At 41.6% G+C, this 25480-nt stretch overlaps 2 protein-coding genes across 4 annotated transcripts; both read left to right on the top strand.

Moving 5' to 3' along the window:
• The first annotated feature begins 1724 nt into the window (after positions 1-1724).
• LOC117507563 lies at positions 1725-24988 on the top strand. Of its 2 annotated transcripts, XM_034167428.1 has the most exons (11): positions 1725-2367; positions 2410-4018; positions 13040-15721; positions 15815-15917; positions 16216-16297; positions 16370-16469; positions 19183-19314; positions 19439-19528; positions 20801-20944; positions 22943-23127; positions 23637-24988. In XM_034167428.1, the coding sequence occupies exons 1-11, from the start codon at positions 1760-1762 to the stop codon at positions 23797-23799; spliced, it is 5898 nt and encodes a 1965-aa protein (XP_034023319.1). In that variant the 5' UTR covers positions 1725-1759; the 3' UTR covers positions 23800-24988. The 2 variants fall into 2 exon arrangements, with proteins under 2 accessions (XP_034023319.1, XP_034023320.1); XM_034167429.1 differs by lacking the exons at positions 1725-2367; positions 2410-4018 and adding an exon at positions 12257-12367 and having other exon boundaries at positions 12440-15721.
• LOC117507586 (galactose-specific cell agglutination protein gsf2-like) lies at positions 5031-9565 on the top strand. 2 transcript variants are annotated; one of them, XM_034167432.1, is made up of 4 exons: positions 5031-6775; positions 6974-7105; positions 7304-7862; positions 9250-9565. In XM_034167432.1, the coding sequence occupies exons 1-4, from the start codon at positions 5075-5077 to the stop codon at positions 9255-9257; spliced, it is 2400 nt and encodes a 799-aa protein (XP_034023323.1). In that variant the 5' UTR covers positions 5031-5074; the 3' UTR covers positions 9258-9565. The 2 variants fall into 2 exon arrangements, with proteins under 2 accessions (XP_034023323.1, XP_034023321.1); XM_034167430.1 differs by lacking the exon at positions 9250-9565 and adding an exon at positions 8128-8287.
• Positions 24989-25480: the final 492 nt, after the last annotated feature.

Consider the following 25480-nt stretch of genomic DNA (forward strand, 5'->3'; position numbering starts at 1 on the left):
ACCTTCACTCCATGATGGGCTTATTGAAAATTCTGAAATTAAAGAAAATGAAGACCACTTTGAGTATGCAGCTGTCTCAAAGAGTCCAAACAAAATGGACATGCAGATTTCTAATCCAGCACCTATAATCGAAAGACCAAGCCAAAAGAGCAGGGAACCCAGTGAAACTACCAACAGCATAGCACCTTCCTTTCCTGGCGATCTTAGTGAAAATTTTGAAATAAGACAAAATGAAGACAAGATGAACTTACAATGTGAGAGTCAAACCAAAGTAGAAATTCAGACCACGGCAACATCAGATGGATGTAATCCTACACCCGTAGCAGAAGTCCAAAGCCAGAAAGACCACACATCCAGTGAACCTGTCTCTGAATTTAGTAATGATTCTAATAAAAATAGTCAAATTAAGGACAGTGATGACACTAAGATCTTTGAATGTGTGGCTCTACCAGAAAATCTAATCAAATTAGGAATGCTGCCCACAACTAAAACAGAAATGCAAATTGAAGTAAACCAGACAACCAATGGGCTTATGCTTACAAACTCTGGCCCTGGGGAAAATGAAGACAGTGGGATTTTTAAATATGCTAGTGGCCCTGACACTCAAGATGCAATGGATATACAGACCAGATCATCATCAGATATTTCTAACCCAACACCTGTAGTCGACACAGAAATAAAAAGCCAGGAGACCAGTGAACCTACCATAAACGTGTTACCTGAATTTCATGGTGGTTCCAGAGTTGAAAATTCTAAAATTTCTGAAAGTGATGACAAGTTCAACAGTGATCACACTAGTATACTTGACAGTGAAAACACATTGGGAACGCACACGGCTTCTGAGATTTGCAATCTAACACCTGCAGTAGAAATGCAAATATGCAATAGCCAAGAAGTCAGTGAACCCACCACAGACATTTTCAAAGAAGATGCAGTTATTGCAAATTCCAACAGTACCCAGGAGGATGATGGCAGGTTTATTGTGAATGCAGTAGAACTGGATATTCATCCTGTGCCAGTGGCAGAAATCCTTACCATCAAACCTGTAGTTGCAACGCAGACCCAGAAGAGCCACCTAGTCTGTGAACCTACCGCATGCATGTCTGTGGCACTGAGTGGTGATCCTGTTTTAGAAAGTTCAGAAATTGGGGACAATGAACATGAGCTGAACTTTGAATGTGCATCTGTATCAGACAGTCAAAACAAAACGGAAATGCAAGTTACATCATCAGCGGTTGCTAAGCAGACATCATTAGTGGATGCCGGTGAGTGTGTAATTGAAAATTCTAAAGCAAGGCAAAATGAAGACAATGTGAAGTTTGAATATGAAAGGCAAAATGAAATTAAGTCTGCAAGTGTGGCTGAGATTTCCAACATAACACATGGACTACAAGTGCAAAACACCTGTCAGGAAGTTGATGAACCTACCACAGATGTATCAACGGAGTTTCACAATGATCCTATGGTTAAAATTTCTAAAAACATGGAAGATGAAGACAAGATAATCTGTGAATATGACACTGTACAAGGTAGCCCAAACAAACTGGAAATTCAAACTGCAACATCACAAATGTCTAACCCAGTGCCTGCACTGGAAATGAAGAATACCCAAGAATCCACCACAGACTCACCAAAACAAGAAAAGGATGTGCTGACTGCAGATTCAAAGAGTGTCAAATATCAGGAAAAGTTTGTTCCAGAAAGCCTGCTAGAAATGCATACGCACACGTCTGAAGTAACCGCTGTCAGAGCACCTGTCATGGAAACACAAAGTCAGAAGAGCCAAGAAGTCAGTCGGCCTACATCAGATATCTCCTCTGAATACTATGGTGGTCCTGTTGCTAATAATTCTGAATTTGGCCACAACAAAGACACAGTGAACCTGGAGTTTGGGCCTTTACCACATAGTCAAAACAAAATAGAAATGGAGACTGCATTAACATCAGATATTTCCATTCCAGTAGCTGCAGAGGAAATACACAGACAGGCCTGCCCAGAAGACAGTGAACCTATCACAGGCACATCTAATGAAGTTCAAAAAGTTCTGCTGACTGGGAGCCTTAAGTGCATCAAAGATGAAAACATGTTTCCCGCACAATCGGTTGTTTTGGAGAATCGAATTGCAATGGATTGTCACAATACTACATCCACAGAAGGACCTGGAGTGGATATACAAAACCAGAAGAGCCAGGAAATTGAAATTTCTACGAACGTATCTACTGTCATTCAAGATCTTATGATTGATAATACTGAAAATGATGATCAAATGAAGGCTGAATCTGTAGCTCTGTCAGAGAAAATCATAAAGGAAATGCAAGAGATTTCTAATCCAGTGTCCAGAGTGGAAATGGGAGTCCAAGGAAATCCAGAAGTTAAGGAATATGCATCACAATGTTCAGAAGTTGAAAAAGATCCAGTGACTGCTGCCATTGAAAGTAAAGGAAATAAATACAAAGTTTTTGTGGGTTGTGTTATTGCTGGTGAGAATAAAATGGAAGTGGATACACAGTCAGTGGATATTTCTCCTCCAACACACATGGTAGAAGTGGAGAAACGAGAAACCCACAAAGTCAGTGAACTTACAACTAACATTGATGTTAATAATAGCCTGACTATTTCCAATACTGAAACTAAGCAAAATCAATCCAATATCACAGAAGAATGTGTCGATGAGACTGCAAATGAAATTGACATGGCTGAGCAGACAGTGGCACCACAAGAAGAGATTTCTACTCCATCACCTCCAGGAGAACAATGCATCCAAGAAGCTGATGATCCCAATGATACAGAGTATCAAAAAGATGTAATTACTACAAGTTGTCCTCATACGGAAGATAAACAAAGGGGTGCAGTTGATGTTCCAGAGAATAAAACAAATGTTGAGATAACTGCAGTGCCAGAGGAGATTTTTAAACCACCTTCTATGGAAGAACGTCAAAATGAGGGGATGGATGTCTGTGAACCCACTTCCTTATCTAATGATACCCAGAAATATATCCCAGAGGCTCATTCCCAAATCAAGGCCAATGACAACACACCTGAGGCAGAGCCTATTGCTGTGGATGTCCAAAACGATACAAGTGGATCAATGGAGATGTTGGATTGTCTGCAACAACAAGTGAGGAGGGAACAAGTAATTGAAGAGGTCAAAGAAAAGGCAACGTTTTCCCCCACTAATAAGGCGAACACAGTGCTCCACAGTATAGAAGAGCAAGGAGAAGAAACTAGAAGCAACGAGGAAATGCTTTGTGCTTGTGGCCAACAAGGTAACATTAAGACTGTAATCCAAAGCTCAGCAGAGGAGATTAAAATGGTTCATAAATTAGGAGTTGAGCTGAAGGAAAGTGAGATCATCTATGAGCCCATCAGTAGTCCAGAGAGTAATGATGACATCAATGAGATAGCTCTAGAACTACACCAAGTCCATGGTGCACATTTAGTGGATATTCAGAGAAAGGAAATCCAAGCAAATGAAGATTTAATGACTTTTTCTACTAGTAAAAATAATTTCATAAGTGATTACCCAAACATGGACAGTGGGGACAATGTAAATAAAGCCACTTGTGTATTAAACAGCCCAGCAGAAATTGAAATGGAAGTCAAAACTGCCAGTGCATCAGAAAGTTCTGTGTCTGCAAAGTTGGAGAAAACTAATGTGGGAATGGCTGTCCAACAACCTGCCAGAATGAACCCCAGTGAGCTTTTCTTCATGCCACATGGGGTAGCAGAAGATGTAACAGAAAACAGTGGATTGCCAGCGTTTGTCAGTACCACACTGTTTTTCCACCAGAACAGTGCTGAATTTGTGGATGTAGCAGATGTTAAAGTAGCTACTTCAGCTGTTCAGGTACAAAGTAGAACACAGCAAATGGAGGTTTTGGATATCGGAATGGCAACTGCTACAGCTGATATTCAAGCTAGTGCACCTCAAATTGATGAAACTACAGACATCATCACAAGTAATGCAGTTGGGATACAAGATAGTGTACCTCAAACTGAAGAGACTACAAATGTCCCAGTTGCAACTACTGCAGTTGGGATTCCAGCTACTGCACCTCAAACTGACAAAGTTACAGGTGTCACAATGGCAGCTGTCATGGGTGAAGTACAACATAGTACATCACAAGTTCAAGAGACTAGACATGTCACAATGGCAACTGCTGCATGTGAAATACAAGACAGTTCACTTCAATTTGAGAAGACTACAAATGACACTATGGCAAATGATGTATGTGAAATAGAACACAGTGCAGCTCAAATTGAAGAGGCTGCAGGTGTTAGAATGACAACCGCTGCAACTGAAATCGAACAATGTGCAACTCAAATTGAAGACGCTGCAGATGTTGGCATGGCAACCGCTGCAAGTGAAATCGAACAATGTGCAACTCAAATTGTAGACGCTGCAGATGTTGGAATGGCAACCGCTGCAAGTGAAATAGAACAATGTGCAACTCAAATTGAAGAGGCTGCAGATGGTGGAATGGCAACCGCTGCAAGTGAAATCGAACAATGTGCAACTCAAATGGAAGAGGCGGCAGATGTTAGATTGACAACCAGTGCATGTGAAATAGAACACAGTGCAACCAAAATGGAAGAGGCTGCAGATGTTGGAATGACAACCGCTGCAAGTGAAATTGAACAATGTGCAACTCAAATTGAAGCGGCTGCAGATGTTAGATTGACAACCAGTGCATGTGAAATAGAACACAGTGCAACCAAAATGGAAGAGGCTGCAGATGTTGGAATGACAACCGCTGCAAGTGAAATTGAACAATGTGCAACTCAAATTGAAGCGGCTGCAGATGTTAGATTGACAACCAGTGCATGTGAAATAGAACACAGTGCAACCAAATTGGAAGAGGCTGCAGATGTTGGAATGACAACCGCTGCAAGTGAAATTGAACAATGTGCAACTCAAATTGAAGAGGCTGCAGATGTTGGATTGACAACCAGTGCATGTGAAATAGAACACAGTGCAACCCAAATGGAAGAGGCGGCAGATATTGGAATGACAACCGCTGGCAGTGAAATAGAACAATGTGCAACTCAAATTGAAGAGGCTACAGATGTTGGAATGGCAACCGCTGGCAGTGAAATAGAACAATGTGCAACTCAAATGGAAGAGGCTGCAGATGTTGGATTGACAACCAGTGCATGTGAAATAGAACACAGTGCAACCCAAATGGAAGAGGCTGCAGATGTTGGAATGACAACCGCTGGCAGTGAAATAGAACAATGTGCAACTCAAATGGAAGAGGCGGCAGATATTGGAATGACAACTGCTGCAAGTGAAATAGAACAATGTGCAACTCAAATTGAAGCGGCTGCAGATGTTAGATTGACAACCAGTGCATGTGAAATAGAACACAGTGCAACCAAAATGGAAGAGGCTGCAGATGTTGGAATGACAACCGCTGCAAGTGAAATTGAACAATGTGCAACTCAAATTGAAGCGGCTGCAGATGTTAGATTGACAACCAGTGCATGTGAAATAGAACACAGTGCAACCAAAATGGAAGAGGCTGCAGATGTTGGAATGACAACCGCTGCAAGTGAAATTGAACAATGTGCAACTCAAATTGAAGCGGCTGCAGATGTTAGATTGACAACCAGTGCATGTGAAATAGAACACAGTGCAACCAAATTGGAAGAGGCTGCAGATGTTGGAATGACAACCGCTGCAAGTGAAATTGAACAATGTGCAACTCAAATTGAAGAGGCTGCAGATGTTGGATTGACAACCAGTGCATGTGAAATAGAACACAGTGCAACCCAAATGGAAGAGGCGGCAGATATTGGAATGACAACCGCTGGCAGTGAAATAGAACAATGTGTAACTCAAATTGAAGAGGCTACAGATGTTGGAATGGCAACCGCTGGCAGTGAAATAGAACAATGTGCAACTCAAATGGAAGAGGCTGCAGATGTTGGATTGACAACCAGTGCATGTGAAATAGAACACAGTGCAACCCAAATGGAAGAGGCTGCAGATGTTGGAATGACAACCGCTGGCAGTGAAATAGAACAATGTGCAACTCAAATGGAAGAGGCGGCAGATATTGGAATGACAACTGCTGCAAGTGAAATAGAACAATGTGAAACTCAAATTGAAGCGGCTGCAGATGTTAGATTGACAACCAGTGCATGTGAAATAGAACACAGTGCAACCAAAATGGAAGAGGCTGCAGATGTTGGAATGACAACTGCTGCAAGTGAAATTGAACAATGTGCAACTCAAATTGAAGTGGCTGCAGATGTTGGATTGACAACCAGTGCATGTGAAATAGAACACAGTGCAACCCAAATGGAAGAGGCGGCAGATATTGGAATGAAAACCGCTGCAAGTGAAATAAAACAATGTGCAACCCAAATTGAAGTGGCTGCAGATGTTGGATTGACAACCGGTGCATGTGAAATAGAACACAGTGCAACCCAAATGGAAGAGGCTGCAGATGTTGGAATGACAACCGCTGGCAGTGAAATAGAACAATGTGCAACTCAAATTGAAGAGGCTACAGATGTTGGAATGGCAACCGCTGGCAGTGAAATAGAACAATGTGCAACTCAAATTGAAGCGGCTGCAGATGTTGGATTGACAACCAGTGTATGTGAAATAGAACACAGTGCAACCCAAATGGAAGAGGCTGCAGATGTTGGAATGGCAACCGCTGGCAGTGAAATAGAACAATGTGCAGCTCAAATTGAAGAGGCTGCAGTTGTTGGAATGGCAACCAGTGCAAGTGAAATAGAACAATGTGCAACTCAAATTGAAGAGGTTGCAGATGTTGGATTGACAACCAGTGCATGTGAAATAGAACACAGTGCAACCCAAATGGAAGAGGCTGCAGATGTTGGAATGACAACCGTTGCAAGTGAAATTGAACAATGTGCAACTCAAATTGAAGAGGTGGCATATATTGGATTGACAACCAGTGCATGTGAAATAGAACACAGTGCAACCCAAATGGAAGAGGCTGCAGATGGTGGAATGGCAACCGCTGGCAATGAAATAGAACAATGTGCAACTCAAATGGAAGAGGCTACAGATGTTGGAATGGCAACCGCTGCAAGTGAAATAGAACAATGTGCAACTCAAATTGAAGAGGTTGCAGATGTTGGATTGACAACCAGTGCATGTGAAATAGAACAACGTGCAACCCAAATGGAAGAGGCTGCAGATGTTGGAATGACAACCGCTGCAAGTGAAATTGAACAATGTGCAACTCAAATTGAAGAGGCGGCAGATATTGGATTGACAACCAGTGCATGTGAAATAGAACACAGTGCAACCCAAATGGAAGAGGCTGCAGATGTTGGAATGGCAACCGCTGGCAATGAAATAGAACAATGTGCAACTCAAATGGAAGAGGCTACAGATGTTGGAATGGCAACCGCTGCAAGTGAAACAGAACAACGTGCAACTCAAATTGAAGATGCTGCAGATGTTGGAATGGCAACCGCTGCAAGTGAAACAGAACAACGTGCAACTCAAATTGAAGATGCTGCAGATGTTGGAATGGCAACCGCTGGCAGTGAAATAGAGCTCAGTGCAACTCAAATTGAAGAGGCGGCAGATATTGGATTGACAACCAGTGCATGTGAAATAGAACACAGTGCAACTCAAATGGAAGAGGCGGCAGATATTGGATTGACAACCAGTGCATGTGAAATAGAACACAGTGCAACCCAGATGGAAGAGGCTGCAGATGTTGGAATGGCAACCGCTGCAAGTGAAATAGAACACAGTGCAACTCAAATTGTAGATGCTGCAGATGTTGGAATGGCAACCGCTGCAAGTGAAATAGAACAATGTGCAACTCAAATTGAAGAGGCTGCAGATGGTGGAATGGCAACCGCTGCAAGTGAAATCGAACAATGTGCAACTCAAATGGAAGAGGCGGCAGATGTTAGATTGACAACCAGTGCATGTGAAATAGAACACAGTGCAACCAAAATGGAAGAGGCTGCAGATGTTGGAATGACAACCGCTGCAAGTGAAATTGAACAATGTGCAACTCAAATTGAAGAGGCTGCAGATGTTGGATTGACAACCAGTGCATGTGAAATAGAACACAGTGCAACCCAGATGGAAGACGCTGCAGATGTTGGCATGGCAACCGCTACAAGTGAAATAGAACAATGTGCAACTCAAATTGAAGAGGCTACAGATGTTGGATTGACAACCGCTGGCAGTGAAATAGAACACAGTGCAACCCAAATGGAAGAGGCGGCAGATATTGGATTGACAACCAGTGCATGTGAAATAGAACACAGTGCAACCCAGATGGAAGAGGCTGCAGATGTTGGAATGGCAACCGCTGCAAGTGAAATAGAACACAGTGCAACCCAGATGGAAGAGGCTGCAGATGTTGGAATGGCAACCGCTGCAAGTGAAATAGAACACAGTGCAACCCAGATGGAAGAGGCTGCAGATGTTGGAATGGCAACTGCTACAAATGAAATAGAGCTCAGTGCAACTCAAATTGAAGAGGCTACAGATGTTGGATTGACAACCAGTGCATGTGAAATAGAACACAGTGCAACCCAGATGGAAGAGGCTGCAGATGTTGGATTGACAACCGCTGGCAGTGAAATAGAACACAGTGCAACCCAAATGGAAGAGGCGGCAGATATTGGATTGACAACCAGTGCATGTGAAATAGAACACAGTGCAACCCAGATGGAAGAGGCTGCAGATGTTGGAATGGCAACCGCTGCAAGTGAAATAGAACACAGTGCAACCCAGATGGAAGAGGCTGCAGATGTTGGAATGGCAACTGCTGCAAATGAAATAGAGCTCAGTGCAACTCAAATTGAAGAGGCTACAGATGTTGGATTGACAACCAGTGCATGTGAAATAGAACACAGTGCAACCCAGATGGAAGAGGCTGCAGATGTTGGAATGGCAACTGCTGCAAGTGAAATAGAGCTCAGTGCAACTCAAATTGAAGAGGCTACAGATGTTGGATTGACAACCAGTGCATGTGAAATAGAACACAGTGCAACCCAAATGGAAGAGGCGGCAGATATTGGATTGACAACCAGTGCATGTGAAATAGAACACAGTGCAACCAAAATGGAAGAGGCTGCAGATGTTGGAATGGCAACCGCTGCAAGTGAAATAGAACACAGTGCAGCTCAAATTGCAGCGGCAGCAGATGTTGGAATGGCAACCGCTGCAAGTGAAATAGAACAATGTGCAACTCAAATTGAAGCGGCGGCAGATGTTGGAATGACAACCGCTGGCAGTGAAATAGAACAATGTGCAACTCAAATTGAAGCGGCGGCAGATGTTGGAATGGCAACCGCTGGCAGTGAAATAGAACAATGTGCAACTCGAATTGCAGCGGCGGCAGATGTTGGAATGGCAACCGCTGGCAGTGAAATAGAACAATGTGCAACTCGAATTGCAGCGGCAGCAGATGTTGGAATGGCAACCGCTGCCATTGAAATAGAACATTGTGCAACTCAAATTGAAGCGGTGGCAGATGTTGGAATGGCAACCGCTGGCAGTGAACTAGAACAATGTGCAACACAAATTGAAGATGCTGCAGATGTTGGAATGGCAACCGCTGGCAGTGAACTAGAACAATGTGCAACACAAATTGAAGATGCTGCAGATGTTGTAATGGCAACCACTGCAAGTGAAATAGAACAATGTGCAACTCAAATTGAAGCGGCTGCAGATGTAATGGCAACCACTGCAAGTGAAATAGAACACAGTACCTCTCAGCTTAAAGAGGCTACAAACACATGGGCAACTACTGCAGTTCAGATACAAGACTGTGCACCCCTAATTGAAGAGGCTATAGATGTCACTCTGGCAACTGCCACACTTGAGATGCAACACAGGACATCTGGAATTGAGCATGCTGCAGCAATCCCTATGGCAACTACTGGAGTTGAGATACAATATAGTGCATCTCGAATTGAAGACACTCCAGATGTCACCATGGCAACTGCTGTGTATGAAGTACAAAACAGCGAGCTTCAAGTTGAGATACAGTGTACTACACCTGGAACTGAACAGGCTACAGCAATCAATGTGGCAACTACTGCAGTTGAAATACAAGACGGTGTACCTCAAGTTAATGAGACTGCAGGAGTCACAGTGGCAGCTACTGCAGTTGAGATTCAACATGGTGCACCCAAAAATGAAGAGGCTATTGGAGTCGCGATGGAAACTACTGCAGTTGAGATGCAAGACTCTGCACCTCCAGTTGAAGAGGCTACAGCCATCACTATAGCAACTGCTGAAGTTGAGGCACAAGACTGGGTGCCTGAAATTGAAGAGGCTACAGTGATTACTATGGCAACTGCCACGGATGGGATACAACATAGTGCATCTCCAGTTGAAGAGACTACAGATGTCACTATGACAACTACTGTAGCTGAGGTGCAAGACAGTGACCTTCCAGCTGAAGAGGCTGTAGGCATCACAATGGCAACTTCCATGGATGAGATGGAACATGTTACATCTGGAATTGAACAGACTGCAGCAATCACAGTGGCATCTGTTGCAGTTGAGATACAAGACAGTGCACCTCAAATTGAAGAGGCAGCAGTTTTAAAAATTGCAACTGCTGAGGCTGAGCAAAAAAGTGCACCTCATGTTGAAGAGAATCTGGATGTGACTATGGCAATGTCTGAAATTGAGACACAAGATGGGGCACCTCACATCAAAGAGGCTACAGTTGTCAAAATGGCAACTGATGTGGCTGAGATAAAAAGTGCACCTCAAGTTACATATTCTGTAGCAGTCTCAATGGCAACTACTGTGGCTGAGATACACCATACTGCATTGCAGTTTGAAGAGAATACAGATGTCACTATGTCAACTACGGTAGCTGAGGTACAAGACAGTGAACATCCAGCTGAAGAGGCTGCAGGCATCACAATGGCAACTTCCATGGATGAGATGGAACATGTTATATCTGGAATTGAACAGGCTACAGCGATGACAATGACAACTACTGCAGTTGAGATACAAGACAGTGCACCTCACATTGAAGAGGTAGCCGTTTTAAAAATTGCAACTGCTGAAGCTGAGCAAAAAAGTGCACCTCACATTGAAGAGGTAGCCGTTTTAAAACTTGCAACTGCTGAAGCTGAGCAAAAAAGTGCACCTCACGTTGAAGAGGTAGCCGTTTTAAAACTTGCAACTGCTGAAGCTGTGCAAAAAAGTGCACCTCACGTTGAAGAGGCTTTGGACGTGACTATGGCAACACCTGCATTTGAGATACAAGATGGTGCATCTCAAATTGAAGTGCCTACAGTGCTCGCAATGACAACTGTTGTGGCTGAGATGCAACATGTTCCATCTCAAGTTGAAGAGACTACAGATGTCACTATGGCAACACCTGCAGTTAAGATACAAGACAGTGCACCTCACATCGAAGAGGCTGTAGTTGTCAAAATGGCAGCTGACGTGGCTGAGCTTAAAGAAAGTACACCTCAAGTCGAAGAGGCTATAGGAGTCTCAATGGCAATTACTGCGGTTGAGATACAGAGCGGCGCACCTCAAATTGAACAGACTACAATGATCACAATGGCAACTGTTGCGGCAGAGATACAACATGGTCCATCTCAAGTTGAAGAGACTACATATGTCACCCTGACAACTACTGCAGCTGAGGTACAAGATAATGACCTTCAGGTTGAAGAGGGTACAGGTATCACAATAGCAACTTCTGCAGTTGAGATACAACAAAGTGCATCTCAAGTTGAAGAGACTACAGATTTTGCTATGGCAACTGCTGCAGTTGACATACAAGACAGTGCACTTCACATGGAAGAGGCAACAATACTAAAAATTGCAGCTGCTGATGTAAAAGCAAGTACACCTCAAGTTGAAGAGGCTCCAGATGTCACTGTGACAACACCTGCAGTTGAGATACAAGGCAGTGCAACTCAAGTTAAAGATGCACCCAATGATGAAGAGGCTGTTGGAGGCGCAATGGAAACTGGTGCAGTTGAGATACAACCTAGTATGTCTGAAAATGAAGAAGCTACAGATGTCATAATTGCTACTGCTGCAGTTGATACTCATCATATGGCAACACAGGTTGAAGAGGCTACAGATGTTAAAATGGCAGTTGCTGCAGTCAAGATACAAGAGAGTGCACCTCAAATTGCAGAGACTGCAGATGGCTCAGTGGCAACTACTGCAGTTGAGATTCCACATGGTAGATCTGGAGTTAGTGAAACTATTGATGTTACAATGGCGAGTACTGTGGTTGAGACACAACAAGGTGCATCTGGAATTGAAAAGGCAGCAGATGTCAGAGTGGTTAATTCTGTGCTTGAGCTACAAGACTGTGTGCCTCACATTGAAGAGACTACAAATGTCACTATGACAATTACTGCAGTTGAAGTACAAGACTATGTACCTAGAGTTGAGGAGACTACAGATGTCACTATGGCAGTTGCTGCAGTTGAGGTACAAGGTACTGCATCTCGAATTGAGGACACGGTGGATGTCACACTGTCAGCTGTTGTGGCTGAGATACAAGATACTGTATCTCAAATTGAGGACGTTGTGGCTATTCCAATGTTAACGACTGAACAAGACACACAAGATACGACATCTCTAATTGGGGACATGCCAGGCATCACAAATACAACTACTGCAGATAAACTAGAAGGTAGCACTCATAAAATTGAAGATGTTTCAGACATCTCATTGACAACTACTGCAATGAAAATGCAACCTGTCACATCTGAAACTATAGAGGTAACAGCTACTGCGGTTGAAATGCAACCTTGTGCATCTCAAATTGAAAAGGGGGCAGATGCCTCACTGGTAGCTGCTGAGATACAAGCGAATGCGTCTCAAAGTGGGGAAATGTTGACTGGTACTTTGACAGGTAATGCAATTGAGACACAAGATAGTACATCTATAATTGAAGAGGTTTCAGACATCTCGGTGGTAGCTGCTACAGCTGAGACACAAGCAAGTTCATCTCAAATTGAGAATGTTGCAAACACCAACCTGGCAACTGTGTTTGAGATGCAAGGCAACACATCTCAAACAAAAGAGGTTGCAATTTCTGCAGTTAAAATAAAAGATTGTGTGTCTCAAACTGAAGAAATGATGGAGACCACAATATCACTTGCTGCTGTTGAAATGCAAGATGCCACATCTCAAATTGCAGAGTCTGCAGACACTGATGCACTTCGACCAGTTGATGTAGAAGATAGTGGATCTCGTGTTGAGGAGGTGACAGATGACTCTCTGACAGCTAATGTGGTTGCAATGCAAGATGCTCACTCTCAAATTGATGAGGTTACAAATGTTTCATTGGCAACTTCTGTAGTTGACATACAAGACGGTACACAATTTGAGGAAGGTGCCAACATTTTTCTGGCATCTACTGCCGTTGAGATACAAGGGAGCACATCTAAAATTGATGAGCAAGCAGAAGTCTCTGAGCCAGATGTTGGCTTTGCAACAGAAGTTAGTACATATCAAATTGGGGATGTTGCAGATATTACACTAGCAGCTTCTGCCACCACTGATGCTGAGCTACAAGATGACACATCTGAAGAGTATGTGATCTTGGAACCAGTCAGTTTCACAAATAACATTTGCATTAATACTGTGACTCAAGCACAATCTGGTTTACCATCTTTGGTTCCAATGCAGGTGGACCTTGACAGTAATTTTGTGCAGCAATGTCCAACTGCTGATGAGGTCAAAAGTGAGGACCAGGAAAATGGGCTCTGTGTCAACATATCAGCTGGGGCACCTTCACAGGAAGGTTTAGAGTTTTCTCCACATACTCCTTATCATCAACCATTATCTGATGTTATGGAGACTAATATGACAGAAATTGAAATGGCAAGCCCTTATGCACATGAACCATGGAAAGGCACAAAGGAACACTGTAATGTGGTAACATCTGAGAATTTTGAAGCTAACATGGACCTCCAAGAACTACAGATTCTAGAGGATATCGAGATTGGTCGTGAGATTGTTGTGGCAGAGGGAGAAAATGATGACGATTGTAACATTATAATCCTTGAACCACCCAAATCAATCCCTGCTGATGAACAAGCTAATGAGAAAACTAAAGAGGACATTACCACAACCAATCTGAAAGAGAACAGCATAGCTAATAAAAAACAGCAGGAAGCAGAAAAGCCCAAGAAACAACAAATGAATTCTCAGGCCCGTACCAAAGCGCGTCTTGCAGCTTTAGCCGAGCAGAAGGCCGCAGCTGCAAAGAGATCAGCACATAGACAGCAGCTGAACCTTCTTGCCCTTTGTCAAGAGATAGCTGAGGACATTGCAACAGACAGCATGCTGATGAAGAGGATAGAGGAGGAGAAACAAGCAGCAGCAGCAAAGAATGAAGCTAGCAAGAAGAAAAGTCTGCCTGTTAACACACAGGAAGCAGACCATGTTGACGTTGTGACTCCCGATCCAACAAAAGAATGTCCTGTATCAGTGATCCCTCCTGAGGAGCTACCTGCTACAGCTATTTCTGCTGAACCCCGTCCTGTTACAGAGCCTCCAAAGAGACGTTTCTTTATCTCCCAGGTTGCAGTTCCGCTCAAGGCCCATGAGAAAAAGAAGCTTACGAGATACCAACGATTAAGACAGGTTGAACTCCAGAGAGAGAAAATGTCATGGGCACGTGTAAAGAAACTTAAATCGGACCAAGCAAATCAGTTGTTTTCAGAAATCGACTGGCAAGCACCCATGTCTACATTCTCTCTATTTAGTCAACAGCAGGTGGGGAAACCAGCAACGACAACTTCTCCACCTGGGCCTAGTCCGTCTAAAACATCTCTCCCAAATCCAGACTTGGTGAGCAAGTCTGAAGCACCTGAGGTAGAGCTTCCCAAAGCTGAGCCTCCTAAGGTAGAGCCTGTTAAAGACGAACCTCCGGAAACTCAGCCCTCTAAAATGGAACCGTCGAAAACTAGACCTGCTAAAGCTGAACCCCGCAAAACCCGTCAGGCTGAAACTGTAAAGGCAGCTGATGTTCAGGTGCCGGTCGCAAAAATGACCAGGTCAGCAGCAAAGAGGACCTTACCAGCAGTACCTCCACCCATGCCTAATGGACTCACTACCCAGAAGCTGAAGCCTGACGTGGAGTACAAGCCATACAGACCCAGGCCCAAGTATTCCCCTGATGACTTTGAACTTGATGATGACCCATTACCAGTAGCTTTGACTAAGCTCAGCGTGCCAACACCTAACCAACAGTCAAAACCCACAGCTCAGTCTAAAGCCACACTTCTGTCAAAACCTGCTGTTTCGTCACCAACTCCAATGCAGACAAGATCTAAAGCACAGATGTCTCCTGCTGTAAGAGTCTCAGGTCATTCAAATCCCACAGCTTTAAGATCAGCTCAGACAAAACCTTCCACCTCCACCAATCCACAGTCAAAGTCTGCCACTACAAATAAAGCCCAGCAAAAAGCTACGAGGAGTGCAGCGTCACCAGTGCCTGTTCTTTCAGCGAAAGGTCAATTAAAGCATCTTCCTGTGACAAATTCTCAGTCCAAAGCTCTTTTACCACCAGGCAATTTAAAGCCTGCAGCCTCTGCTACACCTTCTGCTACACCTCAGTCACAGCATTGTTCTCCCACACCAGCTCAGCCTATTGTTTCAAACACATCTGAGACAAAGCCTGCTGTTCCTGCGTCCGAGGTTCCATCGATTCCCCAGGAAATCCCAAATCTTCCATCATCTGAAGATGACAAATGCAAGGTAGCTGCAAATGTTGCACTCAGTCTTTGTAACTAACAGCATTTTCTATCACAGATGTTACCTGTATGCTACAGTATGTCTTCTTTTATGCAGGGTGCACCTGAGCAACTTTCTTCAGCTTCCATATCTTCACTTCCTTCTGCAGAGACCGTGAAAGCTTCTGAAAGCACACAGCCATGTGGCCAAAAGCCTGCAGGTAGACATACATCTTATTGTGTCTCCTTTGGTTTAAGAAGTTTTTGTTTTTTTTACTTAGTCACATTGCATTGACTCAGATGAATTTCATTAGGCCAGCTCCAGTTAAGTAAGAACCTAAAGTTTTGTTAAATCATTTTTGGTCTGTTTTGAAAACTTCACCTAAATAGAAACAAAGTTCAGATCATTACTGCTGTCTGTGTTCTGTATAGGGTTAGGGTTAGCTTTTTGTTTCAATGCATTTTGAATATTATAAATATTATTATGTCTTCTACAACATCCTGAACTTTTTATTTCAGTCGCTGATGCTGATTCTTCTCCAGAGAATATCACAAAAGCAGGCGAGGCACCTGAGAACATGTCAGAAGATGGTGATCAAGAGTAAGTCGCTCCCATGATGATTTCACTTTTGCCATTAAAAACTTTGATTAATGGGATGTTTTCATGTCACAGTGGTGCACTAAAGGCAGATCATGACGAGAATTCTGATTCATGCCTGCAAAAACAAGCTATGCTAAAGGATGCTGATGTCGACGGCAGTGAAACTCCTGCAGTGAGTGAATTGGTTTATTTCTTCTTCTTTTTCATATTTAAATCAGTGGTGCTGTGCATTTTAAGCTTTAACCTTCTGATTGATGTCAGTGTACATGTCTGTTAATATACTGTACAACGTATGGCAAAGAAAATTTAAATAATGTTTTAGTATTGAGCCCTTTGATGCATTCGGTATTGCTTGTCAGAATTCTATGAACTATAAATCGTAGGATGAGTCCCTCTGCTCTTTTTTGTGTGTAACTGTGTGTAGTCTGACTGTTAAACTCAGAAATATTGCACTAGTGCTGAGATCCATAGAAGACTAATTATAATCAGTGATGCCGGTAACGCGTTACTCTAAACTAACCACATTTTTCAGTAACAAGTAATCTGACGCGTTAATCTTTCCAAATCAGTAATCAGATTAAAGTTACTTCTCCAAATCACTGTGCGGTACTGTTATTTTTGCATTGTGGGTCGATAGCAGCATTATACTTGGTCCGTGGGCAGGGGGTCGGGGTTCAACTGCATTGCCCACTTTAAGCGAGCTGTGAGCTTTTTATTTGTGGTTTTCTGCAGCAGCGACGACTCGTCCTCACCTCTTAAAGCGCGGTGACAACAGTACACCTGCACTGAGCTTTACAAAGACATTTTTATGCTTTTTTTCTCCTTTATTTAGAATTCTGAGCTGAGCCGCTCCGTATCTGCTCGCTAAAAACAGCTGATCCTCTGCGATGCGTCAACAACTAATACTATTTTCCACTCAAATGCACCTGAACTCTCTTTCTGAGGACCACATGATGTGAAAATGCAATAAAACTTTCTTACCTGTAAATCTGGTCATGCTTTCTGCATAAATAAATGTTATCCATTCTTTGTGCTCAAATGCCAAAGCAGGGGTGAATCCAGATTGAATGGGGGCGTGGGGCAGGGATATGCCCCCCCCCCCCCACACACACACACACACAACACCCCTAGATTAAAGATCCAGTTTTGAAGCCTTTTTTACTACAACTATTAATACTACTTATAATAATAATAATTTCGACAAGTAAAATCTTTAGAGAGAATTTAAATGTTAGAAAGAATTTAATAGTTACATTTATAAACAATGTAGGTTAGAAATTGCAAGTTTTACTGTTACAGTGCTGTCAGCAGTTAAATATGAGGTCAAGAAAGAGGTCTTTATTTTACTTTTTATAAAACAAGTATTTATTTTCATTGAAGTCAAGAAAGGGTGACTATAAAGTGAGTTTTGGCAAAACAAGTATCATTGTCATGTTGAGGTGGCAGAGGGTTGTTGTTGGCAGCTGGGGAAAGTAACTAAAAAAGTAACTAGTAATCTAACTTAGTTACTTTTACAACTGAGTAATCAGTAAAGTAACTAAGTTACTTTTCAAGGAGTAATCAGTAATTGGATTACTTTTTCAAAGTAACTGTGGCAACACTGATCATAATCAGTCCAGTGGCTCCAAAATGTTTTCCATCGTATTCTCTCTTTGGAAGCCAGGAAACAGTTGTGCCTCCATCAGTGTTCTACTTGCTTGATGTTTGTTTGAATAATAAATTGTATTAATGTTTGGAAATGGCAAGTTAAATTTTATTGTAACATTCAAATAGATGCCAAAGGTATTTTTTTTTTACACACAAGTGTCTGCTGTTACAGTCTAATATTTCTTTGATGAATTTTAATTGCCTCGTCTTGCTAACATAGTGGTGCATATCAGATTTAATCAGCTTTTCATTTTGTCTCACATATTTACTCTCTTATTTTATGGTCCCTCTGCAACTGCTCTGCTGTTTTCAGGTTCCATAGATGCAATTTGCAGCCGGGTACATAAATATTTGAGCAGCAACAATTTTTTTTTTTTTTTTTTTTTTTGCTTGCTTGCTTCTGTTCACCATTACTGTGGACATGAAATGAAACTGTGCTTTTAGGGTAAACTATGAGGTTTAACACAAGTACTGTACCCATTTTTGATATATAGGTCAGACTCATTAATCGTTTAAATGAAATATAAGCATTAGTGCAACTCTCAATTTTTATAGCCACATTTCTTTTTGTATCGGGATGGATACATGAACATTAGCAAATCATTGAGTAAATCTTGTCCGTTCACGTCAGTCATTAAGAAATACAAATAGTGTGGTACTGTGTGGTAAATTTATCTGGAGTAGGCTGTTCTCAAAAAGTGAGTGTCCCTGCAAAAAGGAAACTCGTGAGGAAAGCCCCAAGACACCTTATGACTACTCTGGTTGTAGAAGCAGTGCATGGTGCAGCTTTTGTGTGTTGTATCACAAGTCACCAATTCATTGTAGAGTGGAAAAGAGAAGGATTTTCATTCACAAAAACAGATTAAATTCAGGCTTCTGCTTCTGACAAACTTTACCTGAAATTTAATGACTATATATTTTTTTAAAGAATATTTTCTCTGTGCCACAGTTAACACAATTCATTGCAACCCACTGTCACACTTTATCCTAATGTCCAGCATTTCCAAAAACCTACATTACTCAAAGTATGTTGAAATATGGCTAAAACATTGCTCCTCTTTCTAGCTAGTTGTTCACAATGGCTGGTATTAGCACAATAAATAAAGATAAATTTACTTGCAGCTGATAATTTGCCTAATTGATTTTATGACTTGACTTACTCTAATAATTTTTGCTCTGTTTACGCGCTCTATGTTTGGACGTAAAAAGTGGTTGCCAGTTTTTCTTTTGGCTTCCAGGAAGCAGAACAGAAGCACTTTGGTACAGCGGCCTGCAGTGTTTGTGGGATGCTGTATTCTACGACCAACCCTGAGGACGAATCTCAACATTTGCTCTTCCACAACCAGTTCGCCAGTGCCGTGAAATATGTGGTGATTGTCCCTTGTCAACTTTATCCACACTGTTGGTGTATCAGGGTATAAACAAACAAATGTCTCACATTCTGGTCATATTGATGTCACAGTTTTGGTATTTTTATTTATTTATTTTTTTCAGGGATGGAAAAAAGAGAGGATTCTGGCAGAATATCCTGATGGCAAGATCATTCTCGTACTGCCTGATGATCCCAAATATGCTCTAAAGAAGGTATCTTTTCAGGGAGCTGCAGGATCTTGTGCTCACGTCACTGTTTCTTGGCCTTGTCACACTCTAGCGAAGACCATGAAGACCCCACTGCATCCTGAGAATTTTGATGAATGCAGCCTGGATATGGTCAAAATGGAAAAATGTGCCGTTTTCAAGTTCACACTTGGTCCTAATTACGTCCCGACCATGTTTGCCCAGCATCTAACATGTTCCCACTAATTTCTTATTATGCATATGATCACACAAATACCATGTCCAATTCATTTTTACAATGTTGTTATGAGCAATCACATTGAACTCATTCTCGTGTCCTTTTTGCCCTTATACTAATTATACTCATACTGTGCCATGCGCTGCGCTTTTTCATTCATTCTGCAAGTTTTCTTGTGTCCACATGTAGATACAAAAAGAAACTACAGTAAAAAATAAAAATCAGCTCACCTGCTAGATGTGCCCGTCTGTAATTAAACACCCACCCAGATATGCTACATGCACGCATGTGGGCATGTGCTTTGAACCAAACCTCAGTTTGTATGAGGAAGTGAGGGAGACGTTTAATTTTGCTGCGTTTCAGCACCATGGACAGGGATCAGCACATTTCACAAAGTATTCCACAGCATGCCGCGCTGCGTCAGTTGAGTCCCTACTATCATTACGTTGTTATTACTCCATTGCGGTCATTACTACATCCTTATGTTCTTACTGCGTCCTGACTCAACTGTGTCCTCACTACATTTTTTTTTTAATTGTCCAAAGGTTGACCATATCCTCCACATTCATGGAGACCACACCAAGCTCTTAATAGTTTCTGTTGTGTTCCTGCTACACTGTACTCATTCTTACTGTATCAACCCAATTTGTGCAGATACGGTTCAGTGTGTTGTGAATTTGAGGCTTTTAGGTTTCAATTTTCAGGTATAAATAATTTATTTGATTCACTGATCATGGCAGCCTTCCCAGGACTATTTAAAAATATGATTGAAAATGTTTTATGTCTACATTATGGAAGACATGGTAATGGATGCTTGAGCATTTTTAGAGTGTAGGATGCGTCTTATTTGCTTACTCCAACCACTCCTCCTTTGGCCATCGTAGTGGTCTGTGTTTTTGTAAGCTGGGATATGAACACACACCTACAACATATGTCAAATACAATGAGCCACAAGTCAATGAGGACTGCTTAATGTCAAATGAGAAGCAAATGCAGCTGATTAATCACATCCACCTGCCAAGAGCAATATACAGTCTGCTCACTAAACCGGTTGTTTTCAGGTGGAGGAGATCAGGGAGATGGTGGACAATGACCTCGGCTTCCAGCAGGTTCAGACGAAGTGTTTATCTCAAACCAAAACCTTCCTCTTCATCTCCAATGACAAGAAAGTGGCTGGATGTCTCATAGCAGAGCACATTCAAGAGGTGAGTGATGTCACCATCAATCATCCTGTATCACATTGTATCAGTGTGTCACATCTTTACACATATACAGTGTAATAAAAAACATATTCATCCTCTTTGGAATTTTACAAGATTCTGGAAATGGGTCCACATTCTGCTGTAGTTGTGTATTTAAAGCAGACAGGAGATGATGATGCTGAGTACTGACAGTGGTTCAAAATTGCTAAATTACAATATGTTAACAGAAATTCCAGATCAGTTTATTGCTAAAGCCCCTTTCACACCGGGCCAACGTAGAATTGCGTAATGTGGCGTACCGACTACGCCGAGCTTATGCAGCCCTACATGGCAATACGTTGAGGGATGCAAAAGGGTCCGTGAAATGGATGTAAAAAATTTAACATTTAATTGCTTTGTGGACATTCAGCATAGAGCACTGTATGCAGTGTTTTATAGTCCAGCAGTTAAGGGATAGAATCGTGCACTTTTTTACAAAAGCGCCAGACTTTGTCCAGGGACTCTTTAGGATATATTAAGTCATGTCAAAGCGGGAGACATTTGATTTTAGCCCTGTATCCTGCTTTTTTTAAAAGGGTGTTTGCATGGTTATAATACAGTGTATATTTTGCTATTCATATGACAATATGATCATATGGTTATTATGTAGGGGGCCAGTGATCAAGATTGGACAGTTAAGCTGTAGAGAATGGCTACTGCAACCAGTTCTTTCGCCAGTACTTCCTAGTCCTTCTGGTTGGGGCTGGGTGCAAGATGAGGATGGCTGGAAGCCACATTGGACTGATAAGCCAGAGGCATCAAAGCATTGCAAAGAACTGATCCGATGTTCCTGTAAAAAAACAATGCAAGAAACCATGCAAATGCACAACATTGAGCCTCTCTTACACAGAACTATGTGTATGTCGGGGTGCATGCTACCAGGAGTGAAAGATAGGCATGTCTAGTTTCTTTATACTAGTTATGTATTTTGATATGGTTTTGGAGTTAACCATAATGAGAAATGTTTAAATGTTTACTCTTTCTAGTAGTGCTTGAAATCAGAGATTGGGGATCGTCTCACAAACTGTCTGTAGCCCTTGGACCCCAAAAGAACAATTTTACTCTCATCAGTCCACAAAATATTCCTCCATTTTTCTTTAGGCCAGTCGATGTGTTCTTTGGCAAATTGTAACCTCTTCTGCACGTCTTTTATTTAACAGAGGGACTTTGCAGGGGATTCTTGCAAATAAATTAGCTTCACACAGGCGTCTTCTAACTGTCACAGCACTTACAGGTAACTCCAGACTGTCTTTGATCATCCTGGAGCTGATCAGTGAGTGAGCCTTTGCCATTCTGGTTATTCTTCTATCCATTTTGATGGTTTTTTTTTTTCCGTTTTCTTCCATGCGTCTGTTTTTTTTTGTCCATTTTAAAGCATTGGAGATCATTATAGATGAACAGCCTATAATTTTTTGCACCTGCGTATAAGTTTTCCCCTCTCCAATCAACTTTTTAATCAAACTACGATGTTCTTCTGAACAATGTCTTGAACGTCCCATTTTCCTCAGACTTTCAAAGAAAAAAACATGTTCAGCAGGTGCTGGCTTCATCCTTAAATAGGGGACACCTGATTCACACCTATTTGTTCCACAAAATTGATGAACTCACTGACTGAATGCCACACTACTCAAAACCTGGATTAATCGTTTTAGTCACATAGCACTACTATTATTCTGAACACTACTGTAACTCCATAAAAACTACTGCATACTACTACTGATTGATACAGGTAGGGACCAATGTACCGCCGAGTTTAGTGTATGCTGGCATTTTTTTTTATGGTGCACAATAACCAGAGCTGAAAATAAAGACAGACGGGCTAATCAAGTGGTTTGTGGGTGGTGCCGTGTTGCTGCATTTATGCTGGTGGACACGAAGGCTGCTGTTGCTTGCTTTTAAATAAAACAGATCTACGTGAAGGCAAAGATTTTCATATGGTCGTGTTTTTGTCGATGCTCACAGGGATACCGGGTGATTGAGGACCCCATGCCGGATGGTTCAGAGGGAGAGAAACTGATGTTTGAACGGCAGAGAGCGTGGTGCTGCTCCACCAATCCTGAACCAGCCATTTGTGGCATCAGCCGCATCTGGGTTGTCAGTATGATGAGACGCCAGGGCATCGCCTCACGCATGCTCGAGTGCCTCAGGTCAGTGTGTCAAACTAGAGCGGCATTCGTTACAACACAAACCTTCACCGTGGCCTGACAGGCCATCGTGGCCCTGAAGTAATTCCACACAGATATGAATAAATAGATCATTTGTTTCGAGCATGAATTAAAAAGAAAACTGTGAGAAATAACAGCAAATGATCATCATTAGGAAGAAGTACACACTCATGTCCTGCCTCCTAATTTAAATTTGATCAATAAATCTTGTCATGCGTTTTTCCCAAATTTTCAACATCCATAACTCGATCAACTCAACAGACATCTGTGACACAGCACGGACAGATCAGCAATGTCAAGTAATGAAGCGTAGACATTTAATCATCAGTTCCCCTCTGATCGGCATGATTAAGACTGATTAAAGCACATGATTCCACCCATGACAAAATTACTGTTTTGCTGTTGATTCACTTAGTGATTGCTCAATGGATCTGGCAACCAACATTTTTAAGTTGACCATAATTAACATTCCTTTGGTCTTTCCTTCACAGGAATAACTTCATATACGGTTCCTATCTGAGCAAAGACGAGATTGCTTTCTCTGACCCCACGCCTGATGGAAAACTGTTTGCCACACATTATTTTGGAACGTCCCAGTTTTTGGTTTATAATTTTGTAAGTGGAACACATTCATCCAAATCTGATGCCGTATGACAGAAGTCCCCGACAGCTTTAACGGAGACCAACGGGACTGAAGCTCATCACTGAAACGGAGTCCTAGCTTCATGAATTTTCAAGTAAATTACTTCTTGTTGAAGATACACGTTTGTTTAATTCTCAGGATAAAAACAACAAAATGTTGTTGAGAACTATTCATTCGCCCTTTAAGCCGCCCCCCTTCCAGCCCCCAACAGTATTTTGGAAAACAAAAAAAATAAAATAATATTTTGAAGTATGGAAACAGTTTTACTAGCAGTATAGAGTTTACATGTGTGACCTGGCAGCAATAGCAAACAAGCAGCATTTTATTGTTTTTGTTTTACGAGAATCACACTGTCCTCCTTTTTGTTTAAAAAAAATGGAGGTTTTCTTTTTTTATGGTGAGGTTTTACACCCTGTCAGTGTGTACATTGAAGATTTTTTCCACCTTTCTCTCTATACATTTAATAGCGATGCCAGCAGACATTTCAAAATATTTCTAAGCAACACCGATGTAACTCTTAAAAGTCACTAATGTGTGATTTTTCACATTAAGGTTTGAGTTCACTGTCACAGTTGACTGTAACATTTGAAACAAGTCACAGAAATCGCAGTTAAATGTTGAAATCAGGTGAACTCATTTCACCAGATGTTACGATCTCATGAAAGAACTGTAGCTTGGGCAATAATCGTGCTTCAACTTTATTAAATCACATTTCAGTTTATTTTTCCGAGCTGAGCCAGAGACCATAAACCATTGAGCAAGGCACTGTAGCCTGTACTGTATGAGGGATGTGATGTCCTTTAGTTTCACAGACTCTTGTGTGCCGATTTTTTTTCTTCGTTTTATTTCCTCATGTTGCTAAGCAGCAGACTGTTTGTGCGTATTGAGTTAGCGTAGCATATCATCCTCCTATTCCTTAGTAACAGCAAATAAAGTGTATATCAAATTGTCTTGTAGATTGTGCATTATAACGAAGCGTATAATGAAGTTTGAGCAGGAGTTTGATGGAAAATATCAGATGTCATCTTTTGTGAATTCAGATAGTTTTGCTCAGTGATTAACAGATTAACGTTTATTATAATCCATCCATTATTCTCCTTTGTTAAATTGCTTTTAGAAGGGTGTCGCGCCATGAAAATAAATGTGATTTATACAAAGCTGTTATGTAAATATTTATTTAATAAATGCATATAAAACATTTTTTTGCCTGTTTAGTTTTATTCTGAGAAATGGAGTGAATGTTTTTTTTATTATATGTTTGACAAAGCAGGAGTACGTGGATACGGAATTAAAAAATAGATTTTTCAAAAAAGAAGGTAAATCTACTGTAAAATCATACTTTGGTGTGTTGATTTCCACTGCCACCTAGTGGTAATTTTAGTAGAGGATTGTACTCAGGATATTATTGTTTTTATGATGCATTATTTTACAGTGAAATGTTATTTTAGCAAATTAAAAAAATACATTTGTTATTGGTGGCTTGATTAGGGATTGAAAATTTTAATTTGGGCTTAAATGACACCTTTTATGTCTGTGCTGCTTTGGCTTTGGCAGATTTAAAGCCTTCCCTCTTATAGTGCATTCCATGACACTCCTGTCACAACACCGGCTGATGTGATGGCAGCTCCTGAGGAAACATCCTTAGAACAACACAGACATTTCCTAAGGCAGGGTGAGAAAACACCTCTCAGA

This window comes from Thalassophryne amazonica, chromosome 1 (assembly GCF_902500255.1).
Source record: "Thalassophryne amazonica chromosome 1, fThaAma1.1, whole genome shotgun sequence".
NCBI classification, from domain to species: domain Eukaryota; kingdom Metazoa; phylum Chordata; class Actinopteri; order Batrachoidiformes; family Batrachoididae; genus Thalassophryne; species Thalassophryne amazonica.